Below are 23,834 nucleotides of genomic sequence, written 5' to 3'. Positions count from 1 at the left end.
ACAAAAATTAGCCGAGCATGGTGGCGTGTGCCTGTAATCCCAGCTACTCAGGAGGCTGAGTCAGGAGAATGTCTTGAACCTGGGGGGCAGAGGCTGCAGTGAGCCAAGATCACGCCACTGCACTCCAGCCTGGGCAACAGAGCAAGACTCCATCTCAAATAAAATAAAATAAAATAAAATAAAATAAAACGCATTCAAATTATAAAGGAATAAATAATGTCATATGTTTATATATAATTGTTTACATAGAAAATCCTAAGGAATTTACAAAATACTAGAACTAATAAGTGAATTAACAGTATTGCAATAAACAATAAAAAATACAGAAATCAATCATATTTCTTTATACTAGCAACAGTTAAAAAATAATATTCAAATTTGTATTTATAATAGTATCAGATAATAAAATACTTGGGAATAAATTTAACTGAAAAAAGTGTTCAAGACATCTACACTGAAAACAAAACAACATTTGTAACTTAAAGACCTAAATAAATGGAGGAATACACCATGTTCCTAAATCAGAAGACTCAATATTGTTACAATGTTATTGTTCCCAAATTTATCTACAGATTCAACCAAATTCCAATAAAAATTCCTCAAAGTTTTTTTCGTATAAGGTGACAAACTGACTTTAAAATTTATATGAAAAATAAAACAGTAGGACAAACTAAAACAAACTTGAAGAAAATTAGAGGATTCAAACTACCTTAATGAAAACTAAGGCTGTTAAAGTGGAAAATGATAGTTTTTTCAACAAATACTGCCAGAAAAAGTTGATAGATACATTGGAAAAAAATCCTGGATCTTGTATCACACATTATATCCAACAATTGGAGATGAATCATGACTTAAATCAAGAAAGAAAAAACTATAACACTCCTTTAAATATACATAAGACAATATTTTAGTGACTTTAAAGTAAAATGACTCTTAGATACAACATATAAATTACTAAATATACAAGAAAAATGTTAAATTGAACTTTATAAAAATTAAAACTCTGCTTACCAAAAGTCATTGTTAAGAAAATAAAATGTCAAAGCACATACTGGAAAAAATATTCAGAACACACATATCTGACAAGAACTTGCATCCAGGATATATAAAGAATGACCAAAAAAATCTAATTTTAAAATGGACAGTAGACTTAAATGAACATTTTACAAAAAAGGATATAGTTATGGCCAATAAGCAGATGAAAAGGTATTCCCTATTATTAATCATCAGGAAAATGCAAATTGAAACCACAGTGAGATGCATTTCACTGGAATGGCTTAAGTGCTAAATGTTGGCAAGGTAGGGAGCAACTGTAACTCTAATATACTGGTGGTGAAAGTATAAAACAGCATAACCATTTTCTGGCAATTTCTTATAATTAAAATGCATATTTATGTATGACCCAGCAAACAAATTAAAGCTTCTGTCAAAAATAGACTTATATAAGAATATGATAGCAGTTTTATCAATAATAGAAAAAAGGAAAATAACTGGAGAATGAACAAATTGTGATATATCCATACAATGGGATACTACTCAAAATAAAACTGTTGTAACTCTAAGTTTAAAAAAGGCAAAAATGACAACCAAAAAAACCCCACAAAATAAAGCAGAAAACCAACCAGCCAACAAATAAAATGCTCTTTTTTTTTTTTGAAAGGTTCTTTTTTCTGTGGACCTGAAAAGTAGGTGACATAGTCAGGCCATTGTGAACTCAAAGATAATCTCATTTACTAAAATGAATTATTAAGCAGAGCAAAAAACTATAATTGATTGCTTATGAAGAGAAAGAGACATAAGTATCACTATTGGGTTGCTTGATGGAACTGTTGACAATCACAATATTTCAGACTACTTCATTTTATTAATAGAATAGTTTATTTTCTCCTGTGGGATTCTGAAGAGTCACACAATACATTTGATAGTCCCTTATTTGGGTTATTAGAGAAAAATGATACTGAATGCATTAGAAACAAAAATGTAGATGGTGAAATTTTAGAAGGGGATTGAAATTAGAAAAGAAAGTATTAATACTACACAGATTTGATTTTTCAACATATTTATCCTACCAAATTTATCTTAATACAATAGAGGTCCAATTCATTGTGTTGAAGTAATGGCTGATAGATGTCTGTCTATGATTATGGAAACCTACTGCTAACTTCTCATTCCTGTTCTGCCAGAATGTGAACTTACTTTCATTATAGGAAGGCTGCTTGGATTTCAAATTTGATTTCTTCTTGCAAAAAAAAAAAGAAAAAGGATTTGGCTATCCTAGTGGTTTATTTGGCAGGCAAAATACATTCCATGGCTGAGCAAGAGCCTTAATCATTAAGGAAGTGAGGAAGTGATGTGTTCATCTTCTGAGAAGAAGAAATGCCAGAGGTGTAGAGTATGCTTTGCTCTCTATATCTTTTATAAAAATTACCTAGATATATTAGCAAAGAGTGATCTAGTGACAGGTGAAATGACTTAAGGAAGGCAAATGCAAAATATGGATACGCAATTCTTCCGAGCTAGCGATTGGTGAATATATAAGAGCCAATGGTACAGGAACAAAAGATGAATTACCTGTGGTACTTTAATTAAAGTGTTAATTCTTCATTTGCTGAATGTTGAGGAAAACCATAAGTAAAGTTTAATATCTTTGTTTTCATCTTAAGGTTCTTTAGCCCTACTAAAAACAAATCCCTATTTACTTTAACTGTTGAAGCTATCTACATCAAGAAATTCACTAAATAAACTAGAGAGAGAGAGAGGATGACGGTGCGTGTGTGTGTGTGTGTGAGAGAGAGAGAGAGAGAGAGAGACATGAATAGAAAGGCCTAGTTATATACAATGTACACATAAAAAATTCCATTGGGCACTTTGGAAACAAACTTTTTATTTTTATTTATTTTATTTTATTTATTTATTTTTGAGACAGAGTCTCACTCTGTCACCCAGGCTGGAGTGCAGTGGGGTGATCCTGGCTTACTGCAACCTCCACCTCCTGGGTGCAAGCGATTCTCCTGCCTCAGCCTCCCGAATAACTGGGATTACAGACGTGAGCCACTGTGCCCAGCTAATTTTTTTTTATTTTTATTTTTAGTAGAGACAGGGTTTCACCATGTTGGCTAGGCTGGTCTTGAACTCCTGGCCTCAAATGATCTGCCTGCCTTGGCCTCCCAAAGTGCTGGAATTACAGGCGTGAGCCACTGCTCTCAGCCGGAAACAAGCATTTCATTAATCAGAGTACCAAAGTATTTCTTTAAAGAGCAATTTACCTTTTTGATAGACTAGGCCAGAGGTCAGTTTCTAGGACAGGAACACCAGGTGTGCTAAGTAACTTTGCATAAAATAATATTTACAAAGTGCTTTCACTAATTACATTATCTTCATCCTCATTACTATCTTTTAAAATGGGTAGGAAGGCAGATATCTTTTCACCCACTTTACGGATGAGGAAAGCAAGACTCAGAGACATGATAGCACCTTCCTCTGATTAACTGGTTGCTAGTAATACGAAGCAGAGCCAGATCTAGAACCTAGATCTTCTGACTGTCAGCCTAGTACATCACCCCTTCACCAAAGCGACCCCAATCACTATTCAGCAATCTGAAATAACTCTGAATTTCAAAGCCCACCATTTCATGGCTGGAATATTATTTTCCCCCTTTAAGGATGCCACTTCCCTGCCCAGCTAAGCACATTAGAAGAGCCCATTACCAGTTATGAAGTTCATGCCACTAATTGTTCTCTGAAGTACTGCCCCACCAAAGATGCAAGGGCATGTAGAGAAAGCACTAAGGACTAAAATTATAGCTGGGATTAAAACAATGCTAAATTAATGCATTCCTTGGTTACAGGATTATGAGCAAGTGTTATTGTGGATAAGACTTCTATTTTTTTTCTATTAGAAACTCCATTCTCTTTAAAAGATCAACAAGAGGAACCAAAGGGAATTCCCTAAGGTCAGCTCTGAGGAAACATAAACCTCTAATTCAATAACTCTGCTACTGCTCTGAAAAAGGGCTTTATTATTGCAACATCCATATGGAGCCAATTGGACATTAATGACTAATCAATCCCTCCCCTTTCTATTCTACTTAAAGTGTCACAAACCATGTTTAGATTAGCCCATTTCCTGCTTAGGATTGCTCAAGATGTCTTTTGTTCTTTCAGGACCAGCCTGACGGAGGCAGCTTAAACAAACACACGACCGGAGTGGCGCAGGAGTTATAAAGTGCCATATGTGAATGAACAAAGGGGCTATACTAAAGCCTTTTGTGGTATTTGTTAATGTTTTTCATCTGAGCTTAAAAAGGCTTAATGACTTTGTGGTGAGCTGATGCATGTGGCTCGTGGCTTTGCAAAATGAAGGAAATTCTAACCAGTGATATACCAGTCTGTATTTTCAAGAGTCTCTTGCTTTCAGTTTTGATGCCTGTGTTTACTTTTTTAAAAATTCTCAAGTTATATTTACTTTACACAGATAGCTAAACAGAGTCCTTTATCTTATTTCAACTACAGAATCCCAGGGCAGCTGGGATAACTTATATTCTTTATTTTAATGACCTGAAGGGAGCATAGAGCATCAAATATCCCACTTGTTATCTATATGCTGTATTTATACATAGAAGGCGGGCCTACAAGCTGTTGAGCCCAAGTAAAAAGGCATCATTTAAGTTTGAACCAGAGACCACTGAGGTTGAAATAAGGCAATAACAAGTTCTGGTTTCCTAAGTTTTCAGGACAACTGGGCTCAGGTTCAAGAAGATGCCCTTGGAGAATAATGAGGCTGATAAAAAGCTGGTAGACTGAATAATTCGTGTTGTTCAGCAGCTTTTGGCTTTATCCAACCCTAGCTCCTGTCATAGACTCTATGTGAAATTAAGAAGTGCAAAGCAAGATGAAGCATCTCTCAGGAATTAGTTAACAAAGACACTACTAAATTCATCCTCCCATTTCAATCTTTATCGATTGCCTTAGCCTTCACTATCTTTGCTGGACTATTATAAAAACTAGCCTTCTGGCTGATATTCTTACACCCAGTTTTAAATCCTTTAACCTCCACTTAAATACCTCCTCCTAATTTCAGCCAGAATGATCTGTCACAAATGCAATTCGGACTACGCCACTGCTATATTTAAAACACTTCAATAGCTTCCTCATGCCTACAAGATGAAGTTCACACTCCTTAGTACAGTACGGATGGCTCTCCGTGACCTGGCCCTCTAACTATGGCTCCAGTACCAGCTCTGGCTACTCTGCTTGGAACATTTTTTGTGTCACAACACTGAACTACTTCCAGTTCTCTACACGCTGTGTTGTGTGTGTACATACTAGGAATCTGAGTTTTCTCCTTTCCTGAAATTACCTGGCCATCTTGCAATCATTCATTATTAAAGACTCGTCTCAGGGATTATTTATCCCATGAAAGTCTTACCTGGTTGCCAGGTTAGAATAAGTAGCTTAGGCTCTGACAGGTGGCACCCTATGCGTACCTCCGTCTTAACATTTGCCATATTTTATCCAAATTACCAGTTTTATGTACCTACTTTCTTTTCTCGACTATGTATCCCAAAAACAGTGATGACTGCATTGTGTCTTATCCTTAGCTGCTTATCCTTATCCCCAGGGTCTAGTAGCCAGGATGGCATAAGGTAAATACTCAAATGCTTACTAATACAGTACAGTGGACATCTTCAACAGTGAGAATTTTAGAGTGAGTCTCTAATGCCCACATGTTCTATTAGAACCTGGGAATTTCTGAAATCAGATCTTGTAGAAATTTAATTTTATTTCTTATGTTCTGTTAAGTGTCATTTCTTGAAACATCTATAAAATAAGAATAATTTTGATGTGGAAAAATGTACCCATAGTTGTTGTGTGGGACTCAGAGATTATTGGCTCCAATCTTACTTCTTTGATTGACTAGCCATATTGTACAGTTCTGAGATGCCAGCCTCCCTACTTCTAGAAAAACCTTGGAAGGATGGTAAGGCATGTCTGAGATTTTTGGAAATATTAAGTCTGAAAACTATTCTAATGATGTAGGGTGTGTGTAAATATATCCATATATATATACACACACACACATATATATGTACTGTATTCAAGTAAGCATACAATGGGACTTTCCTTAAATAGCAGATTCATTATAAAATAGATAAAACACGCTCATTGAATTAGAGAACTCTAACAGGAGATGGATGTTAAAGATTACCTAATCCATACTCCTCATTCCAAATGAGGAAACTTTGAGGTTTAGAGAGATTAAATTGTCCAAGTCTGACACTTAATAAATGGCAAAAATCACAATGGGCACTCAAATGTAACCATCCCCAAATTTCACACTTTCCATCAGAATGAATTTCTTCAACGGTCAGCTGAATTGTTTCAATGACATCCAAACTTAGCTTTTAAAACTCCTAACATGATTAATTTAACTGGCCTCTCTTCTTCATTTCATTTGTCTGGGGAATCTGTATTTTATTAGAATGGAAAATGCAGATTATGGGAGTAGCAGAAACTAATTTTTTTTTAAGGTTAGGGTTGAGGAATGAACAGTACTGAAAGGAGATCACTCAAGGATTTTAGAGATCAATCCAATCTGATGGGCCACCAATACTTCTTCACCCTGAGAACTGGTGAAAGTATTTGAAAAGTGTCTAATATTTCTGTGGTTTAAAGGATTAAAAACACTTTCACAGTTTCCATTTCTAATTAAAATTTTCTGCTTTTTAATGAAAACTATAGGAAAAAGCTAATCCAGCAAAGGCAACCAATTTAGTCAGCTCATCTTGGAGAAAAACAGGAGGCAGTATGGCTCAGATGCCATAGAGAGAGATCTAGGTTTGAATTGTTGATCTGATCTTTCCTAGCTAAGTAGCCTTGGATAAATTGTTTTCTTTCTCTAAACTGTACTTTCATCTTTCTATAAAAGAGAGCAATAATTTCTACCTTGCAACATCTTTGTGAGAAATAAATGGGCATACATGTAAATTTCCTAGCACAGTGACTGGAACCCAATACCTAATCACTAAGTAGTAATTCCTTTTAGAAATAGGTAGCAGTAATAATGGCAACAGAAGTAGTAGAATGCTTATTCCGTTACCAAGAACATAGGAGGTGCTTAACTCATATGTGTTCCCTTTGTAGACTTTCCTCATACCTGGGTGATGTTTGCTATATTTTACATTCTATTCTTCATGTAGTCACTAAATAAACCCATAAGTTAACTGAAGAATGCAATTTACTCCTTAATGAAGCCTCTCTTCTTCCCAAATGCTAAAAATAGATTTCAAAAGGTTCTCTATGATATAGACTAAAATACAACGACTAGGCATAAGGCTCAACCGAGAAAGACCATCTCACCTCTCCGCGGGTCCCATACATGGGAACAGAAATCAGACATACTGTTCATACAGAGCCAGAAGAAAAGAAGAGACCATTATCTTGTGAACCTACAGATCAGCTTTTTTATAAAGGACTCATTGGAATTACAAAGGATTTGAATTATTGACTATGAAATTATAATAAATGGAGGGCAATGAAGTTTCAGAGACATTTGACAATTGTTTTTCTTCTTCCCCACAAACAGGTCTGTAGCTCTCCAGCATGGAGCAGCTATTATCCTGTTTATTTTGTCCCTTTGTAGGATCAACCTTCCCACAGAAGAGTCAGCTTATATTGAAGCACCATGAGCAATTTCTCCACCACCAAAGTAAAAAATACATTGATACCAGTAAGCTTCAATTTGCATTTCTAATATAAATTTAAAATGATTGAACATATTTCTTATGAAATGCTTTTTTCCAGGTCTGAGACTTGGGATATTACATTTTTGTTCAGAGTTACATGCCATAGCCTATTCCTAAATGTAGCAGTTTATAGTACATGGCAAATGACGATGCATTCTTACATAAACTTTCCCCTCTGGTACTATGAACTAACTTTGGCATCATCGTGTCTCAGGTGTAAATATCCATTGAACAAAAACAATTAAAAAAAAAAACCCGCACTCCTAAGTGAGAGGCAAAAGTACAAGACTGACCTGTAAGGCATCGATCAGTCACAGTAGACAGTGAAAATCATACTTACTTGCATCCAGGAGGAGAGGAGGAAAGGAGTTATTTCTAGTATGCGTTTGAATGAAAACCCACCTAACACCTGCTAAGCTTTCTCATGTTATAACATGGAAAGATATCCACTTGAACATCCTCTCTGAAATAATATTAAAGAGAGCAGAGGAATAAAGTGACTAACAGATCTCCAAAACCAACCTAACTACTGCATTTCCATTATTCTTAACCTCTCTAGTCTAAATCAGTCTTGAATGATTAAAGGTTAGTGCATACTGATTTGGTGGTAAAGTCCAAATTCCTCAGCCTGGTAATCAAGGCACTCCTTAATATGGCACCCATCTATTTCTGTAGCATACTCAAATCAACAAATATTTATTAATTGCAAGTATGTGCAAGGCTTTGTGTTGGGCTTAGTGGAGAAGACAAAGATGAAAAAGACGATTCTTCCCTTCTGGAGTTTTCCTATGAACGTCTATCTGCTTAATGTCTGTGTCTGCTTAGATTATTCCCTCAACTGAAAGCTTTTCCTCTTCTCTTTGCTTATCCAAACCTAGGCTTATCTCCAGCTACACTTCTATCAGGTTTTCCAGAACCATTGCTGTCCACAAAGCTTCCTCCTCTAAATAGCAGTTCTTTTCTGTTTCTTTAACGATGTACTTGAACATTTAATACCTTAAACTGCTTTGCTTTTCATGTGTACTAAGCTTGTAATCCCAACTACATTACTAGCTCTTGAAGAATATAATGTGGTCTATATTTTTTTAAAAAAACCTTTCCCTCCATGCCCATAACAGTATGGTGTTATGAGATAATCAGTAAATTATAACTTGGTTGAACAGATGGGTAAAACTGAAGATTGGGAGGCCATGAGTAGGGACAGATCCTGGTTAGAAAGACCTGGTTCCTAGCACCGGAGATTCAGTCTACAGAGACCCACCTCTGAAGAGACTGAAAATAGACAGCAGATAGTGAGTGAAGGCAGTGATAGACAAGCAGAACCAAACAAGAAAAGGAATCTAGAAGGAGATATTAAAAAACAGTCATGCATTGCTTAATGATGGGGATACCTTCTGAGAAATGAATCGTTGGGCAATTTTGTCATTGTACAAACATCATAAGATGTACTTACCAAACCTAGATGGTATAGTCTACTGTACACCTAGGCTATATGGTATAGTCCATTGCTACTAGACTACAAACACATACAGCATGTTACTCTACTGAATACTGTAGGAAATGGCAACACAATGATAAGTATTTGTGTAATTTGTTTAAACATACTTAAACATAGACAGGGTGCAGAAAAAATATGGTATTGTACTCTTACAGGACCACCATCATATATGTGGGCCATCATTGACTTAAATGTCATTAAGTGGTGCATGACTGTATAAGAACACCTTGGTTAAGAAAAGATAGGAAGTCAGTAACAGAAACTGGGGGAGGACTGGGTGGGTACTGACTCTGGAACAAGTTAGAAACACAGTTATCAGAACTTGAAGAAAAGGAAAGGGCCAATTGATCAAAGTTTGGTCTCAATTCCAATCCTGACCTTAAACAGAGAGAATTTAAAGAATATTCATAACTAGCCTGATGCTCATTAAATCCCATTACCTTAAGGTTAGGCTGAATTCCACAGCTTGCAGGTAGAAAGTTAAGTGGCTCTTACCGCCAGGAGAGAAGAATCTGGGCAAGGTCCACAATCTCAAAAGCTACAGTCAGTCCAAATATGTCGGACAGAACTCTATCAGTCAGGGTTTAATCTAATGTGTTGGTTTATGTGAAGCAGACATACATACTGCTGAGGAAGCAAGGACTGATTTTGCAGTCCCATCGGGAACATATGCTAGCTACCCTTGTCTTGGGTCTAATTTTCATGGTAGATAGTATTAATCTTTCATTGCTCAGTTGCTGTAGCAATTTGGAGAAGTACAGTCATTACTCAGTATCTGAAAGAGATTAGTTCCAGGACCCCCTACAGATACCAAAATCCTCAGATGCCCAAGTCCCTTATATAAAATAGTGTAGTCCTTGCACATAACCTATGCATATCCTCCCACATACCTGAAATAATCTCTAGATTACTTATGTTACCTTATACAATGTAAATACTATGTAAATAATTGTTACATTGCATTGCTTAGGAAATAATCACATGGAAAAAGTCTGTACATGTTCAGTACAGAGACAACCAGCCATTTTTTTGTGTGAATATTTTTTATCTACAGTTGATTGAATCTACAGATGCAGAACTTGCAGATACAGACAGCAGACTATATTTCTATGTGATTCAGTAATGACATAGTCATTTCTTCCCCAGGGTAAAGAATATTCAGTCAGAAAAGTAGATTTTTTTTTGTGGTAATTATTCACACTGCCATTGACACTTCTTTAGAAAAGGCAGCCCAATGAGAAACCAGCTATCTGGTAGGGCTAGATTCCTCACTAAAGAGAGGCTGGGTCTTTGATTGGGCTTTCTATCTTAAGCAACAATAAGCAGCAGGTTGAGTTCCTTTTATGGAGTATTAGGAGATGGAGTTATACAAGAATCTTGACATTTCACTATCTTGCCCCATCAAGACTATACATCACTTGGAGGGTTCAATGGAAATTGTTTTCTACCAACATTAAAAGTTATTTGGGAGCTTTTAAGACACAGCAAATATATTTCTTTAAGAGAAGTTTATTTGCTTGTTTAAGAGAGCTGCACTTTATATATAGTGCTGATATAAACTGGTGCACAGGATCCTCTAAAACTGTTTATATCCACAGTAAAATACATTTTTGTGATACTCATACAACAGAGTTAGTCCAGAGCCCAGGGCTTTGTGGACTCTGCTTATATCCCAGCCTGTGTGGCTGTTACTCCTTTTCACCAGGTCTTGGGCCTCCCTCACTACCCATCCTGGCCTTAGTCACCAGTTTGCTGATTCCATAGAGATGCTATTGCCTATTCATTTCTCTGAAATGCCTGGACACCATTTTGGGTAGCTATGGAAAGCCAGACCCATATGCCCCCAGCATAGCTCTAGTTAATGTTTCCTCTCATTTACCTGAGTCTTATCTTTTTACATGTATAATTTCTCATCTTTTATTCTTGGTATCTAGTAGTTGAATACCTTCTTGGGCAAAGGCATGTCATCTCTGATATAATTACACAATAATTGTGTTTATTTTGATTATTGCATCATCCCTAATTGATACTTATTATACTCTAGTTGCCTTGAAGGTGAATGGTTTCAATTATATAGCAGTAAGTAAAATAATAAAGTTTTAAAAACCGTCAACTAGAAACCATGTAGACCAACTTCCTTATTGACAGATGAGAAAATTTAGGGGAAGAAAATGACTTGTCAAGGATGGAACAACCAGAATTTAAGTCTTCTAGCCCTTAAGCAAATATCTGAAGGGGTGTCAAATGAAGAAATGATAAGTTTTATTGGTAGGGTCTAGAAGTCAGACTAGAACCAATGGGTAGAAATTACAAGAAAGTGAGGCAACTTTAGTTATAAATTGTTAACAAACAGCTAATTGAATTAGGATGAGCCTCTCAAGAAGTGGTCAGTATTCTGTCTTCAGACTCTCAGAGGCATTTGAACAGATGTAAAACGACTACTTGTCAGGGTTATGAGAAGTGATTTCTTGGCCTGAATTACAGATTTGATGACCTCTCTCCTTTATTTCAAATCTGAGAATCCAAAAGTTGCAATGTGAAGCACTGTATTCTGGTAGGCTTGAACTAATGATCTTTACATTCCAAAGTATACGCAGTTATAGCATTTAAATCCCACCCCAGATTAGGCTACAGTTTGCCTCTGCTGCCTTGAATGAGTTGTGTATCATAGAGTCAATCTTTTCTACCAGGAATAAGGAACTAGGGAGGGTAGGGGAATGAGGAAAGCTTCAACAGTTTCCAAGTATATGGATCAAAGAATGAGCAGGATTTTTAAGAGAGGGCATTCATATTAAGCAGTGTGTTTTAAAGAAAAGAAGAACTATTGCAATCTCTGCTATTTGTCTTAAACAAAGAGCTTAAGCTGACAATAATAAAACTATCCTGAGATATAAAACTTAGAAGCAGTTGGAGCTACACACACACACACACACACACACAAATAAAGCTTCAGAAGGGTATGGTCATCTTGGCTGTGTTCCAGTTCACAAATTCAGTATAAATCTATAAAATGCTTCTGAAGAAATGTGAGAGCAATAGTCCCAAAAGAGGGTATTCTTGGTACACATATCTATTTCCATTTGAATCAATGCAAAGTTTTAATATATGGAGGACAGCACATCATTCCAGTTCTGATCCATGGTCCAACAGTCTGGCCAAATACAATCCCTTTCAGAGCTCATCCATAAATGCTAGGCTTATCTTTCACTATGGCCGAAATCAAAATGAGGTACAACCTCCCAAAAAGGCTGGGACAGAGTAATTGATGTGAAAATTGTTTTAAAGGTGTTAGAAGAATGTTTTCTTACTCAAACCATACAGCAAAACAGAAACAAAAGAAAAGTATCCCTTTAGAAACCCCAGGTATAAGAGAAAAAAGAAACAGGATTGAAAGAATGTATTTAAAAAGCCGAGTCTCAACTATTGTTGCTGGGGGAAAGGAGAGCAGAGAGAAAGAGGAGGGAGCCCATCTGTGAAAGGTAATTGGGAAATACTACTGGAGAGATCTTCTCATTAATAAAAAGAAAAGCTCAAGGAACATGAAAACTCAATTCAGCAAGTGGCACAAATACAACCTCTAAGCCATTACTCTCCTCTTTTACTTCTCTAAAAAAACCCTAAATGGAACCTATGATTGATAGATCATCTTTCTGATAAGAAATTCACTCAGTGTTTTATTAAGATTCTAATAATAATTGCAGACTTGGAAAGGACCTTAGATGAAGTCAAATCCAAAATACTTCTTTTAAAAGATAAAGAAACAAGCCCAGAGGTTCTTGTTTTTAGTCATTTAGCAAAGGAACTTCAACTCAAATCTCCCATTAAGCAGGCTAGAACTCTTTCTAGTCTGTAGGCAACCTTGAAATTAGGAGAGTTGGAATAAGAATTGCACTCTTGCCTAAGCAGAATAAGAAAAGGGGAAATGCCATACGAAAAGTCCATAAAAAGTTCAACAGCTGTTCACTATTCTTAATTATATGGTGACAAACTCAACTAATCAAGCCCTCTCTTCCTTACATGTCCTACGTAGGAGCTAACAAATTATGTATACTCAATACATGTTAAGACTTCAACTGCTTCAAAGTATAACAAAACCTTAAACATGTTTCCTAAGTCCCCGGCACCAATGAATTTGTAGTTTTATAAATATCATGGTGAACAAGAAATGCTGTCTTGTCACATTCAAGCCAAATAACAGCTGGACTTTAAAAATAAAATTTTGAAGGCATTTGCCTTTTATATTTTTAATTTCTGTTTTCCTTGCCTATGGTTTTGTCATATGATTTTGATGAGTGGTTAATACACATCCACAGCTGCCTCTTTTGGTGACCTTTTCCTCACTGCCTCCAGGCTCAGGGCTATGAAGCATGTCTACAAGTTGCTTACTAAGTGATATTGTCATTTTCATGGCTGGCAGACATTTTTCTGGAAAGCCTAGTGGAAGCAGGGCCTCATCTTCTGGGTTGGCTTACTTTAGTCACTTCAGAAGCCCCACAGGAGGATGGGGTAGACGTGGGGGGAGGGCACAGCCCCTTAAAATTGCTGTTCCAAAGCCAGAGGAAACCTGTATGGACTGAGGGAGAAGACATCCTGGGCCAGAGGCACAGAATTTACCTATCAACTCAGCCCCGCTAAGGAGCTCTCACTCCGAATCCTCTACAGAGCACAAAGAAGTCCCGATCTTCTTAGCACTTTTCTCCATGATAATTATGTATGTACACATTTCCCTTTTAATCTTCTGTCTTTCCTCACTAGACCATATGTTTAAAGAGGTCAAAGACATCTCTGCTTTGCTGCCCATCGTTTGTTTTAAGTCTAGTTTAGGGGCTGGCACATGGTAGGCACTCAAGAAATGTTGGCTGGTTGTTTTTTTAGACCAAAGACTAAGTGAAGGAGTAAATAATTTTTTTAGTTATTCTGATACTTTAGTTTCTTCTTAATCTTACTGTTATGGGAAATATGAAGGAATGAAGTAGAGAAAGTATCATGTGTACCTGTTATCTACTCTGACTTTAATATGAAGTGTAACTCCAGCAGACTTTGCAATCAGCTCAGCCTTGAACAGATGCCAGGATATATCCTGAAGTCAGCAGAAGGCTGCTACCCATGCTAGCAGTCCTCACAGAAGCACTGCACTTCGGTCGATATTAGAACAGGTAACTTGACTCCATTCATGAACCCCTAAAAGCACATGAGGTCTCAATGGCAACTTCTGGGCAAGCTTCTAAAGGGAGGTTTTCACATGCTCCTTAAGCTCCTGGGCCACTACAGCCCTTCTACTATGATACTCATCAGGCACTGCTGCTATGTGTGACAGAGTAACATGAGAGCTGGCGTATGGCATTTCTTGCTATATTTAGGACAGAGGAAATGGGCTGTACTGAGGAAGGTCACAAGGAGTTTGTTCAGAAGAATGAAGGGACCACGTCATGTGTTTCTGCATATACAGTGGGGGCAGTATGGCAGGCTGCTGGGGAGAATCTCAGCTCTACCCTTAATATGTGGCTCCTGGCGAGTAATTTAATTATTCTCAGCCTCAGTTTTCTCACCTGCAAAATGGAAAAAGTAATACTTTCTTCACAATGTGCATAAGGATTAAATGAGAAAATGTGGGTAAAAAGCATAAGACGTCCTCTAGTATATAAACACTTGATAAAAAAGTTTTCTAAAAACACAACAGCCAGGGAAATTGGTTTGAATCTAGACAATCTAGGCATTGAATAGAATATCCAAAAATATTTATATGCAGTATGTTTCTCTAGAGTTAAATTTTTAACTTTTTCCTCTTATATAGTTAATAACTCTGACCACGATTTTTAACTTACCAAGCACATGATATCACTAACTAGATAATGACATTACTGAGATATAACTGACTATATTTACACCAAATATGCAGTTAAGGAAGCAAATGAAAAAGTGTGAATGACAAATTAAGAAAAGCCTTTGACAGCACAGGTAAGGTGATAGAGCTCTGTAACTACCACTCTGTTGTCAAATAAACAGACTGAATACTCCAAAGTAATGAAAAATATTTATTTCATTACATATGGTCAACAATTTAGGTACTCTACAGTACAATCTCCCAATAAAATTGAGATGGGCCAGACGTGAAACACTTCCACACAGGCTTTTAGGCCAGTCACAATCTCTGTGTTGCAGTCAGATGGTTAACTGTGCAAGTAACATCCTTTGGACTTCCTAGCTCCCTAGGTAGAGGAACCTCAACCCTTATCGGTGGAAAACCTGCACTTTCAAGTGCCTATGAAAATAATGGGCTGTTGATACACATTCTTCAAGGAAGACAGCAAGCATATTTCTGGTTTTGAATACTCTTTCTGCCTCCCTTCCTATCTATCTTCCCTCTTCTTCGTTCCTTTCCTTCCTTTCTCTTCTCTTCCCCTCCCTCCCTCCCTCTTTACTCCCATACACACATATACATCCTAATCAGAATTTATTTTAACACCTTGTCTCCCAAACTATCATCAAACATTAGTCTTTCCTACTAGTATGAAAAATTAGCATTCTGAAAAATTTCTGAAGGGCTTCCTAATGTCTAATACTATTCATCTCTGAGTCCTCATTCCAGGGATTTCTGGGCTGCCCGGGATGGCCCCAGGCTCTCACTAGAAGCCATGCCCAGTTTAGATGCTGCTATGAAGTGTCTTCATGTGTTTTCAAGGGATTAGGGTCCTGGAAGAAACCCTGCCAGTTAAAGGGATACTAGTGACATTCTTCCCCTTAAGCTAAAGAAGGACTTTAGCTGGGACCTGAGATGGGTGAAGTATCATGTTACTCTGAAGAGAACAAATTAATCTTCCCTGACTGGTGGAACAGATTCTGCCAAAGGAACAGCTAACAACGGGAAAACCAGTCTCTACTCTGTGATGACACAGTAAATAACCAGGCAACATTACCACTGAAGTGCTGACCTAACCCATAAATTGTACCCAGACTCTGGGGAGAAATTTCTGCTGATGTACTGCTTGTGCATTTAAAACAAACAAACAAAAAGGGAAAAGAAGTGAACAGGCATTGATATTGGTGCGGGTAAACATTCTGAGAGGAAGGCTGGTCTTTCCACCCAGACTTCTGAAAGACGCTAGTAATGGTTAGTGCACAGGCACAGGCTGGGCCTTCCCCAAGCAATTATTAAGTTTATGCTAAAACTGCTGCAAACTATCATTTAATCCCCGAAATGGTTTGACTGTACCTGGGAATCACTTGATTTGGATATGCTAAATATTCTGATTTGATCATTCCACAATGTATACATGTATCAAAATCACTTTATACCCCATAAATATATACAATTATTACTTGTCATTGAAAGATAAAATAACGTTTAAAAGTCCTCCTTTGTATGTTTTCCCTTTTTAAATACAAATGCAGTGAGATGGATGAAACACAGAATTCTGCTATTCATTGAAATGTAGAGGATCCTTTTATTTTAAAACTTTGACGGTAACTTGAAGTACTTGGATTGCTAAGTATTCAGTAATGTAAGATCTAACTGCTTCTTAAAGTCTTCTACTATAATGCACAACATAACTTACATACATACGTAGTTGAAGAGTAACATTTCCTTTGCTTTGCCTAAGGAATCTAGCTGATGACTCCTATGAAAAACTATAAAGATCCTATATCTAGCTCAGACACACCTTTGGAAACACATGGAGCAGCAGAAAAGAGCTAGAGAAAAGCCACTCACCCTCTGCATCTTCTGGCCGAGTAAGGTCGATGACACCTGGGCCCAGTTTTCCATCTTCATTTGACTTTCCCGTTAACTGGGGCCCCAAATTCTCAAAGCGCGTTCTTTCCTAGAGGAACAAATAATCAGAGGCTTATTCTAGTTTCCAAAACAGCCACCATTTCCTTCCAGTCAGTTTCTATCTTGCTTAATGGGCAAAAGGTGAATTCAAAAATATCATTTCTGACCAATGCGGACTCTGAAAATATTTCAGGAAGATTCCGTTGAAAGCTGTTTGTGACATGGACAGCACTGACAGCATCTAGACCATAGTACCTGTCGGGAAAGGAAATCTGTGACAGGGAACCTGCCAGAGCTTCTATGCATAGCTTCTCTCTGTTGGATTTGCTCCAGTAAATTAAAAAGAATGCAATAGATAGGGTTGAGCCAACAATGCAAAAACCTGAAAGAGCAGTTCCTATTAAAATACACGGCTAAATTTAATGGGAGAGGAATTTTCTCATTTAGAGATCATAGTTTGCACTGGTATTCCTGGGGAAATACAAATCAGAATTTTATGCACGAGGATTTTGAAAACAAATATTTCAAAGCAGGCCAACCAGATGATGATTGATACTACTATTTTGTCTCAGAATTTCAACTGTGATTTTCTGGGAACTGAAAAGGAGGACATCACTCCTAGCCGGTCATGGAGCCAGGAAAGTTAAATACCCCTGCTGCTTTAGGAGGGAAACCCAGAGATGTTTTACTTGTTCACCAGTTCTTCTAGGAGTAGGAGTCTGAAGCATCACAGTGAACACTCCCTCTGCAGCTCTCTGGATCAGTAGCAGAGGGGCTCATTGACCATCATTAATATGGTGTTCTTGTCTGCAGAAACACAGCTCATGGCCCCCTCTCGTCTCCTCACTACTCTCCTGACTCAAACTTGGCTTTGTGTTGTGCTTATGAATGAATGAAACCTTGTTGTTCATTACTATGAAACAATATTAAATGTCATGTCAGCTTGAATTTACAGACATGAAATAGCAGCTTCCAGCTCCGGGAATGGTTTCTGCATGTTATACTTAATGCATTATGCAGCAGTAGAGTGCTGATTGCTGTTCAGTCTATTGTTCAATGACCTAGTTCTGTACTGAGCATGTTCGGCATTAGATGGAAACACTCTGAGTGTTCTCTTCTGTAAGATGTTTAGAAACTTGGAAATACTCTTAAAGAGCAAACATACAATTACTTGATAGAGTCTCTGCCTCATTTGTACAGCCTGACTACATTTGTGCTTTCTAATATGATTATTTTTGAATATCATTATATTTCTATAATTAATTCCCATCAGTCAAATTGTGCAGGATATCTTCCAGTTCCCCTTCATCATGGAATATGTTGAAATCTGTGTTGGAAGAAAACACAGCATAAACCTTGCTTTAATCTACACCATTTATATGAAAGATTTGCAACAAAAATTACAATCATGAATTTCCCTAACTGGGTAATTCTCACTAGTTTAAATAGCAGTATGTGGGGAAACCTCTGAAATATGACTCTTATAAAAAACAGAATGAAAATAAAAACCAAATTGAGTACGGTTCCCTAATATCTTCCTATGTGAAAATACTGGTGCACAAGAACAAATTAACCCAGATGCAGGACACAATAAAAAGCAACTATAAGCCTTGTGGGAGCTTCAGACACAGTCAGGGAAAGGACAGCTGCTTTTAATCAGCCAATTTCTATTTTTGAGTAGCACTTTGGTTGTCATGATGTAAAGAAAAAGAATTAAAGTGGAGATGAGTAGTACCAGGGAAAGCAAAATATTCAACCTTTGTTTTATCACATTGTTTCGCATTTCAAATATTTGCATGTGAATGCTTTCCCTATGTTAAATGCAAAAGGAGTTTTGATGTGACACCTGCAATCTTCTTGGAAGAAGAACCTTTAACTGTATTTTCATAGGGGGAAAAACAACTTTCTCTGAAAATCAACAGACCGTGCCATCTATCAATATGCATATTTCAAGTATCTTTCTAGTCACTCATTCTCTTTGATTTTACTGGAAAATATTCTCAGTAAAAAAAAAATAAAATAAAGTTCCTGAAAGAATATCAATATTTTGACAAGGAAGGAGAAGAGGGAAAATTACATGCCATGGTTTGTAAAATCCTAAGACAACAAAGCTTACATGATGATAATATCTTTTCTTTTATAAAAAATGAAGTGCACTCACAATTCAGTAGTATCAGCTTGTTTTTAATCATAACAAAAAACATTCAGAACATTCAACAACACATTCACAGTGTCTTTGAAGTCATACATTTTTCTGACTTCATTGAAAAAAAAAATCTTCTGCAGAGATACTTTCCCTTTAAAATATCAATATTTTGACAGAGTAGAAGTCAAGGAAGAATATCCCACGAAACACTTGTTAAATAGGAAGAAAATAAATCAATGATAGAAATTGTTTTGGGCAGTGGGTTGCATTTTAGATTTGGTAATATTAAGCACTTGTGTTTGAGATTAAAGAAGGACCCTGAAAAGCCATGCCCTTTCATATAAATTTCCACCTAGTCTCCCAGAAGATTTCCTTCTTTTCTTCAAAGAATAGCTCAGAATATTTATTTGCCAGCCACATAACCATAAGATAAGAGGGCCTGATGTCTGCAAGTTATGTCTGGGCAGCTGAGCTAAGCAAAGATTTTACCAGTGAGGTTGAACATGAGCCTAGTAAATACAGGATGTGGACATGGGCACAGAGAGAAGTATAAAGATACTTTGGTTCCAACAAACTTAAACTTTTGCCATTAAGTATCCATGAGCATGCCCCTATGTGGAACAAATATAGACTGTGGGTGGCAAGTTCTTAAGTCCAAATTTCCACACACTGAACTAGCTCTCACCATGTACATACCTCCCAAGTAAGATATGTTGGAGATATAAGCAAAATACCTCAATGCTAATTTAATCCCACCCCTTCCAGGAAAACTGCCCCACCTTCATGTTGACAGTGGATTTTACATGCAGCAATGTGATCAGACACTCACTTATGCATTGTCAGTCACAAACATGCAGGCAACATAAAAGTTACTGAAAAAAAATTAAAGTCAGCTCTGCTGTGTTGTAGGACTGTTGGCTCTCTAAGTGCTTTGAAATTATGATGTATGAGGTAGATGTTGCATATTAAATAAAGATATTTAAATGATAAAGCCCCCTTTAGTGAGAGCTGATGAATGTTAAATGTTACAAGCCACAAGACGGTAGCATCCATCATCTTCACATATTATCAGAGTCAATGACGGGGCAGCCTCACTGATGACAGATAGACTGCTGCATTATTATCCCTTATTTCCAGAGTCACTGAACAAACCATTCAACTCTTCGGGCATTATTTTTAACTTTGCATTAAATTAGCAACTTTTCCCTCCCTACCATGGCAAGATTGATCAATTTTGTCTTTGCATGGGTGGAGAGAGAGAATGAATTTGGGGTAACTAAAAGAACAGAGGTTTTCATCTAGGAAAAAAATCAGCTTCCTCTTACCGGCATCAAATGTAAAATTGTGATCTGGGGAAAAAACAGCAATGAAACAGTAAGCACACAATAATGGCTTTTCTTTGCACTTAGATAAAAGCTGAATTTTTGATGTGCACAGTATATTTTAATAAAATTTTATATACTATGTTTTATACACTTATTGGCTATTCCATAATAATGTGTGTGCTAACAGTAAAATTGCTCTTAAATTTATGTGTGTTATTTATACGTTCCCACGTAACAATGCTTTTTGTTGTAAAAAATATTCTGTTTATTAATGTAACTTTACAACCACTGCATCCAAGATCCGTGGTAAATTAATGACATTTTTATTATTTTATAGTGTCATTAAATTTTTACTGATCACTCCATCAAACAGAGGCAGTAAAGGCCATAATGTAAACTGGGACACTTAGATCAGGCAGCAGGAAGACATTCCGTACAGTCTGAAGAAAACTGCTAGCAATAAATGATATTTATACCATCTTTAAGCATGTGAGAATACTTGGATAAGTTTGGCAAAACTGTTTCAGTAGTAGAGTGGATTGTGTACTTAAATAACAGTTTGCTTGCCAGAGAGACAAGCCTTTTTCAAACCATATGCGAAGTGACTGATTGCAGCCATCTCCTGAAAAACAACACATGAAATGTAATGATGCGCTGGGTCCCTCCCTTCTGCATTATCAAGACTGACCAGTGTGTACCAGGCCTCAAATTATTTCAACATGGTCCCCTTTGCCACAAACTGAAGTGGAAAATGGAACACGCTGAGAGAGGTTTTTTGTTTGCTGTTTTACAAACAAATATATTTCATTTAAGTACACATGTCTGGTCAATGATGTGGTATATTTCATTCCAATGGTCTGAATGAGAGGTACTTTACTAACCTTTATTCAAAAACTCATTTCTAAGGGGTGTCTGAATATGGGGGATCATTCACAGCAGCCATGGAACATACAACTAAGGGGCCATTATCTATAGCATAGTTAATACAGGTAAAAAATGATTATCTCATGTTATTTTTATGTGTAAAATGCATTATAATTACGATACTCTCTACACTGACTCTCTTAAATAAACCTAAATGTGTGTTATGAACTAATTGCCAAATACTTTATTTATGTATATATAAGACGGTAAATAAATTCTATGCTCATATAATTATGGATTTAGAAACACCTAATTTCTACATGAGGATTCTGGTATGATTCTTTCTTAGGTAAATAAGGATTTTGTTGTTGCATCCTAAAATACATATTTAAATATTAAAGACTTAAAAATCTTCCAAATGTGTAATGATAAGGAATTTTGCAGGGAAAGTTAATACTACAGCCCCACTAATCGTGTTTTGTGTGTATTCCTAAAGCAGAATTTTCTAAGAAAAATAACAAATATATGTATTATGAATAAAAGTTCTCTAAGGCCATGACAATATTCTGAGATAATATCTTATCCTCAGAGTTTCAGCTATGTCTAGGTTATTGAGTGTAAACTAAATAAGCCTTGTAGTTTTCATCCTAGCTCTTAGCTTCAATTTTTATGAAAGTTTGATTTCCATTTGTGTATTTTGACGTATTTCCAACTCAGGAAAACTCTTTCCTAAACTGAAAGTAAAGATTCCCCTGTAAAAGTCGCTTTCTCTTTACCCAGCTTCCCCTCCTTTCCTGTGTTCACATAGGTGCCGAGGGGTCAATGTGATTTGTCTCACTGTTTTTCTTGCCCTTCTCTGTCCAGGCGATGATCCAGTCTTGCTGATTTTTCTTCCACATAGCCTCTTGCCCTCGTCCCTCTCTCAATGCCCTCCTGCCATCACTAACTACCCCAGCACATGTCTTCATGCCCACACTCCTATCTCACTGCTGCAGCCTCCTTTCTGATCTGCCTGATCCTTGGCACTGTCCTCCCCAGTCCTTCTACTCACACTCTTCACAGAGTTCTACTTCATGTCTCTGATTCAAAACCTTCTGTGGCTTCCCATGTCCACTGCATTTCCTCCAAGCTCCTCTACATGGTTTTCAAGATCTTTCATACACTGCTCCCCACACACCTTTTTAAACTCAATTTTCTACAGTTCTCCTGTCACATATCCTCTGGTTGGGGTGGGCAGTGACTTGCCTTTCAATAATAATACCACGATCTTCCTTCCTTCTCGTTTCTTCTTCGCCAAATCCTATTCATATGGAAAAACCCAAGTTTTCCATGAACTCTATAAACTCTCTGATCTACTTACTCTCTGATATACAAAAAGTCTTAGTTTTGCCTATGTAATTAGCCCCTAGTTACGTACTACATTAAAGAATTGGACTTTTGGTTCATGTGCACCACCAAGTCTCCCTTGACAACATCAAAAGATTTTTCAAGCCAGAGATTGTATCTTAGACCTTTTCTATATATCAGAGCATTTAGTATTAGTGTCCATAAATACTTGCAGGTTTATATAAGGCCACATAACTAATCTAACCATATAAATCAAAAACATGCTGCACAAGTATCTAAAAGGGCAATAATAATCAAAACAAGGAAATTCAGAAAAACACCTGAAATATTTTATAAGAGAGGTAAATAAGCAATTTTAGAAGAGCACAATAGAAAAATGCAATTTGATCATATAATTTAATGTGAAAAAGATATTTTGAGTTTAACTTGGAATTTATGCAGATTAATACAATCCATCTTTGCGAACTCTTTGCAAAACTCTGGCAAAAGAAGGTACTACATATCATAGATGCTTGGCTTAAAAAGCAGTACACATTTCAAAATAAAAGGTTTGTTTGGTTTTGAAAGCAAGACAATGCTAAGTATAATGCTAAGAGATATTCTCTTACTCTGAATGACTTTCTTTAATTCCTTGTTCTAGACGTATCTTGCCACGCTGTGATTCTCCTGAAACATCACTTAACCAGACATGTGGTTTCCTTTTTATTGACTTAACAAACACTATCACTTTGTAACACTTTATTTTAGATCCTTTATTATGCATTTAGTAATTTAATGAATGATCAAAAATGTAGGCTTTACACTGGAAAGCAACCATATGTACTTTTAAAAGGTGATTATATTTTGAGGGAATTATTTTAGAGGCATTGGACTTACTTTCCTAGTGACATTGTGATGTTTCTAGAGTAAGTAATCATGATAATATAGACTTTGGCTGGATGAAATGAGGTTCATTATTGAACCTCATTTTTAAATAATATTTTTTCAGCTAAAGCTATTAATTTGTCTAGCTTCTCATACATTTTTAGCACCAAAATTGTGTTAGCACTTAAGAATTAGTTAAGGACTAACTGCTGTTTTCCAACTGTGTTTGCCATCACAGCATAAATATATCTATTGGTGTAGAAGCAGGGAAGAA

The 23,834-nt window shown here is 36.7% G+C and overlaps 1 protein-coding gene across 8 annotated transcripts in view; it reads right to left on the bottom strand.

Moving 5' to 3' along the window:
- SOX6 (SRY-box transcription factor 6) overlaps window positions 1-23,834 on the bottom strand; it is a 124,755-nt gene that overhangs the window by 24,990 nt on the left and 75,931 nt on the right. For all 8 annotated transcript variants that reach the window (XM_058446230.1, XM_058446226.1, XM_058446229.1 and 5 more), the window contains one exon: window positions 16,955-17,063. In XM_058446230.1, the coding sequence (XP_058302213.1) occupies window positions 16,955-17,063 (109 nt within the window). The remainder of the gene's footprint in view (window positions 1-16,954; window positions 17,064-23,834) is intronic.

Source organism: Hylobates moloch, unplaced genomic scaffold (assembly GCF_009828535.3).
Source record: "Hylobates moloch isolate HMO894 unplaced genomic scaffold, HMol_V3 SCAFFOLD_11, whole genome shotgun sequence".
NCBI classification, from domain to species: domain Eukaryota; kingdom Metazoa; phylum Chordata; class Mammalia; order Primates; family Hylobatidae; genus Hylobates; species Hylobates moloch.
Note: the sequence above shows the minus strand (reverse complement) of the source record. Positions and strands in the feature narration are given on the sequence as shown.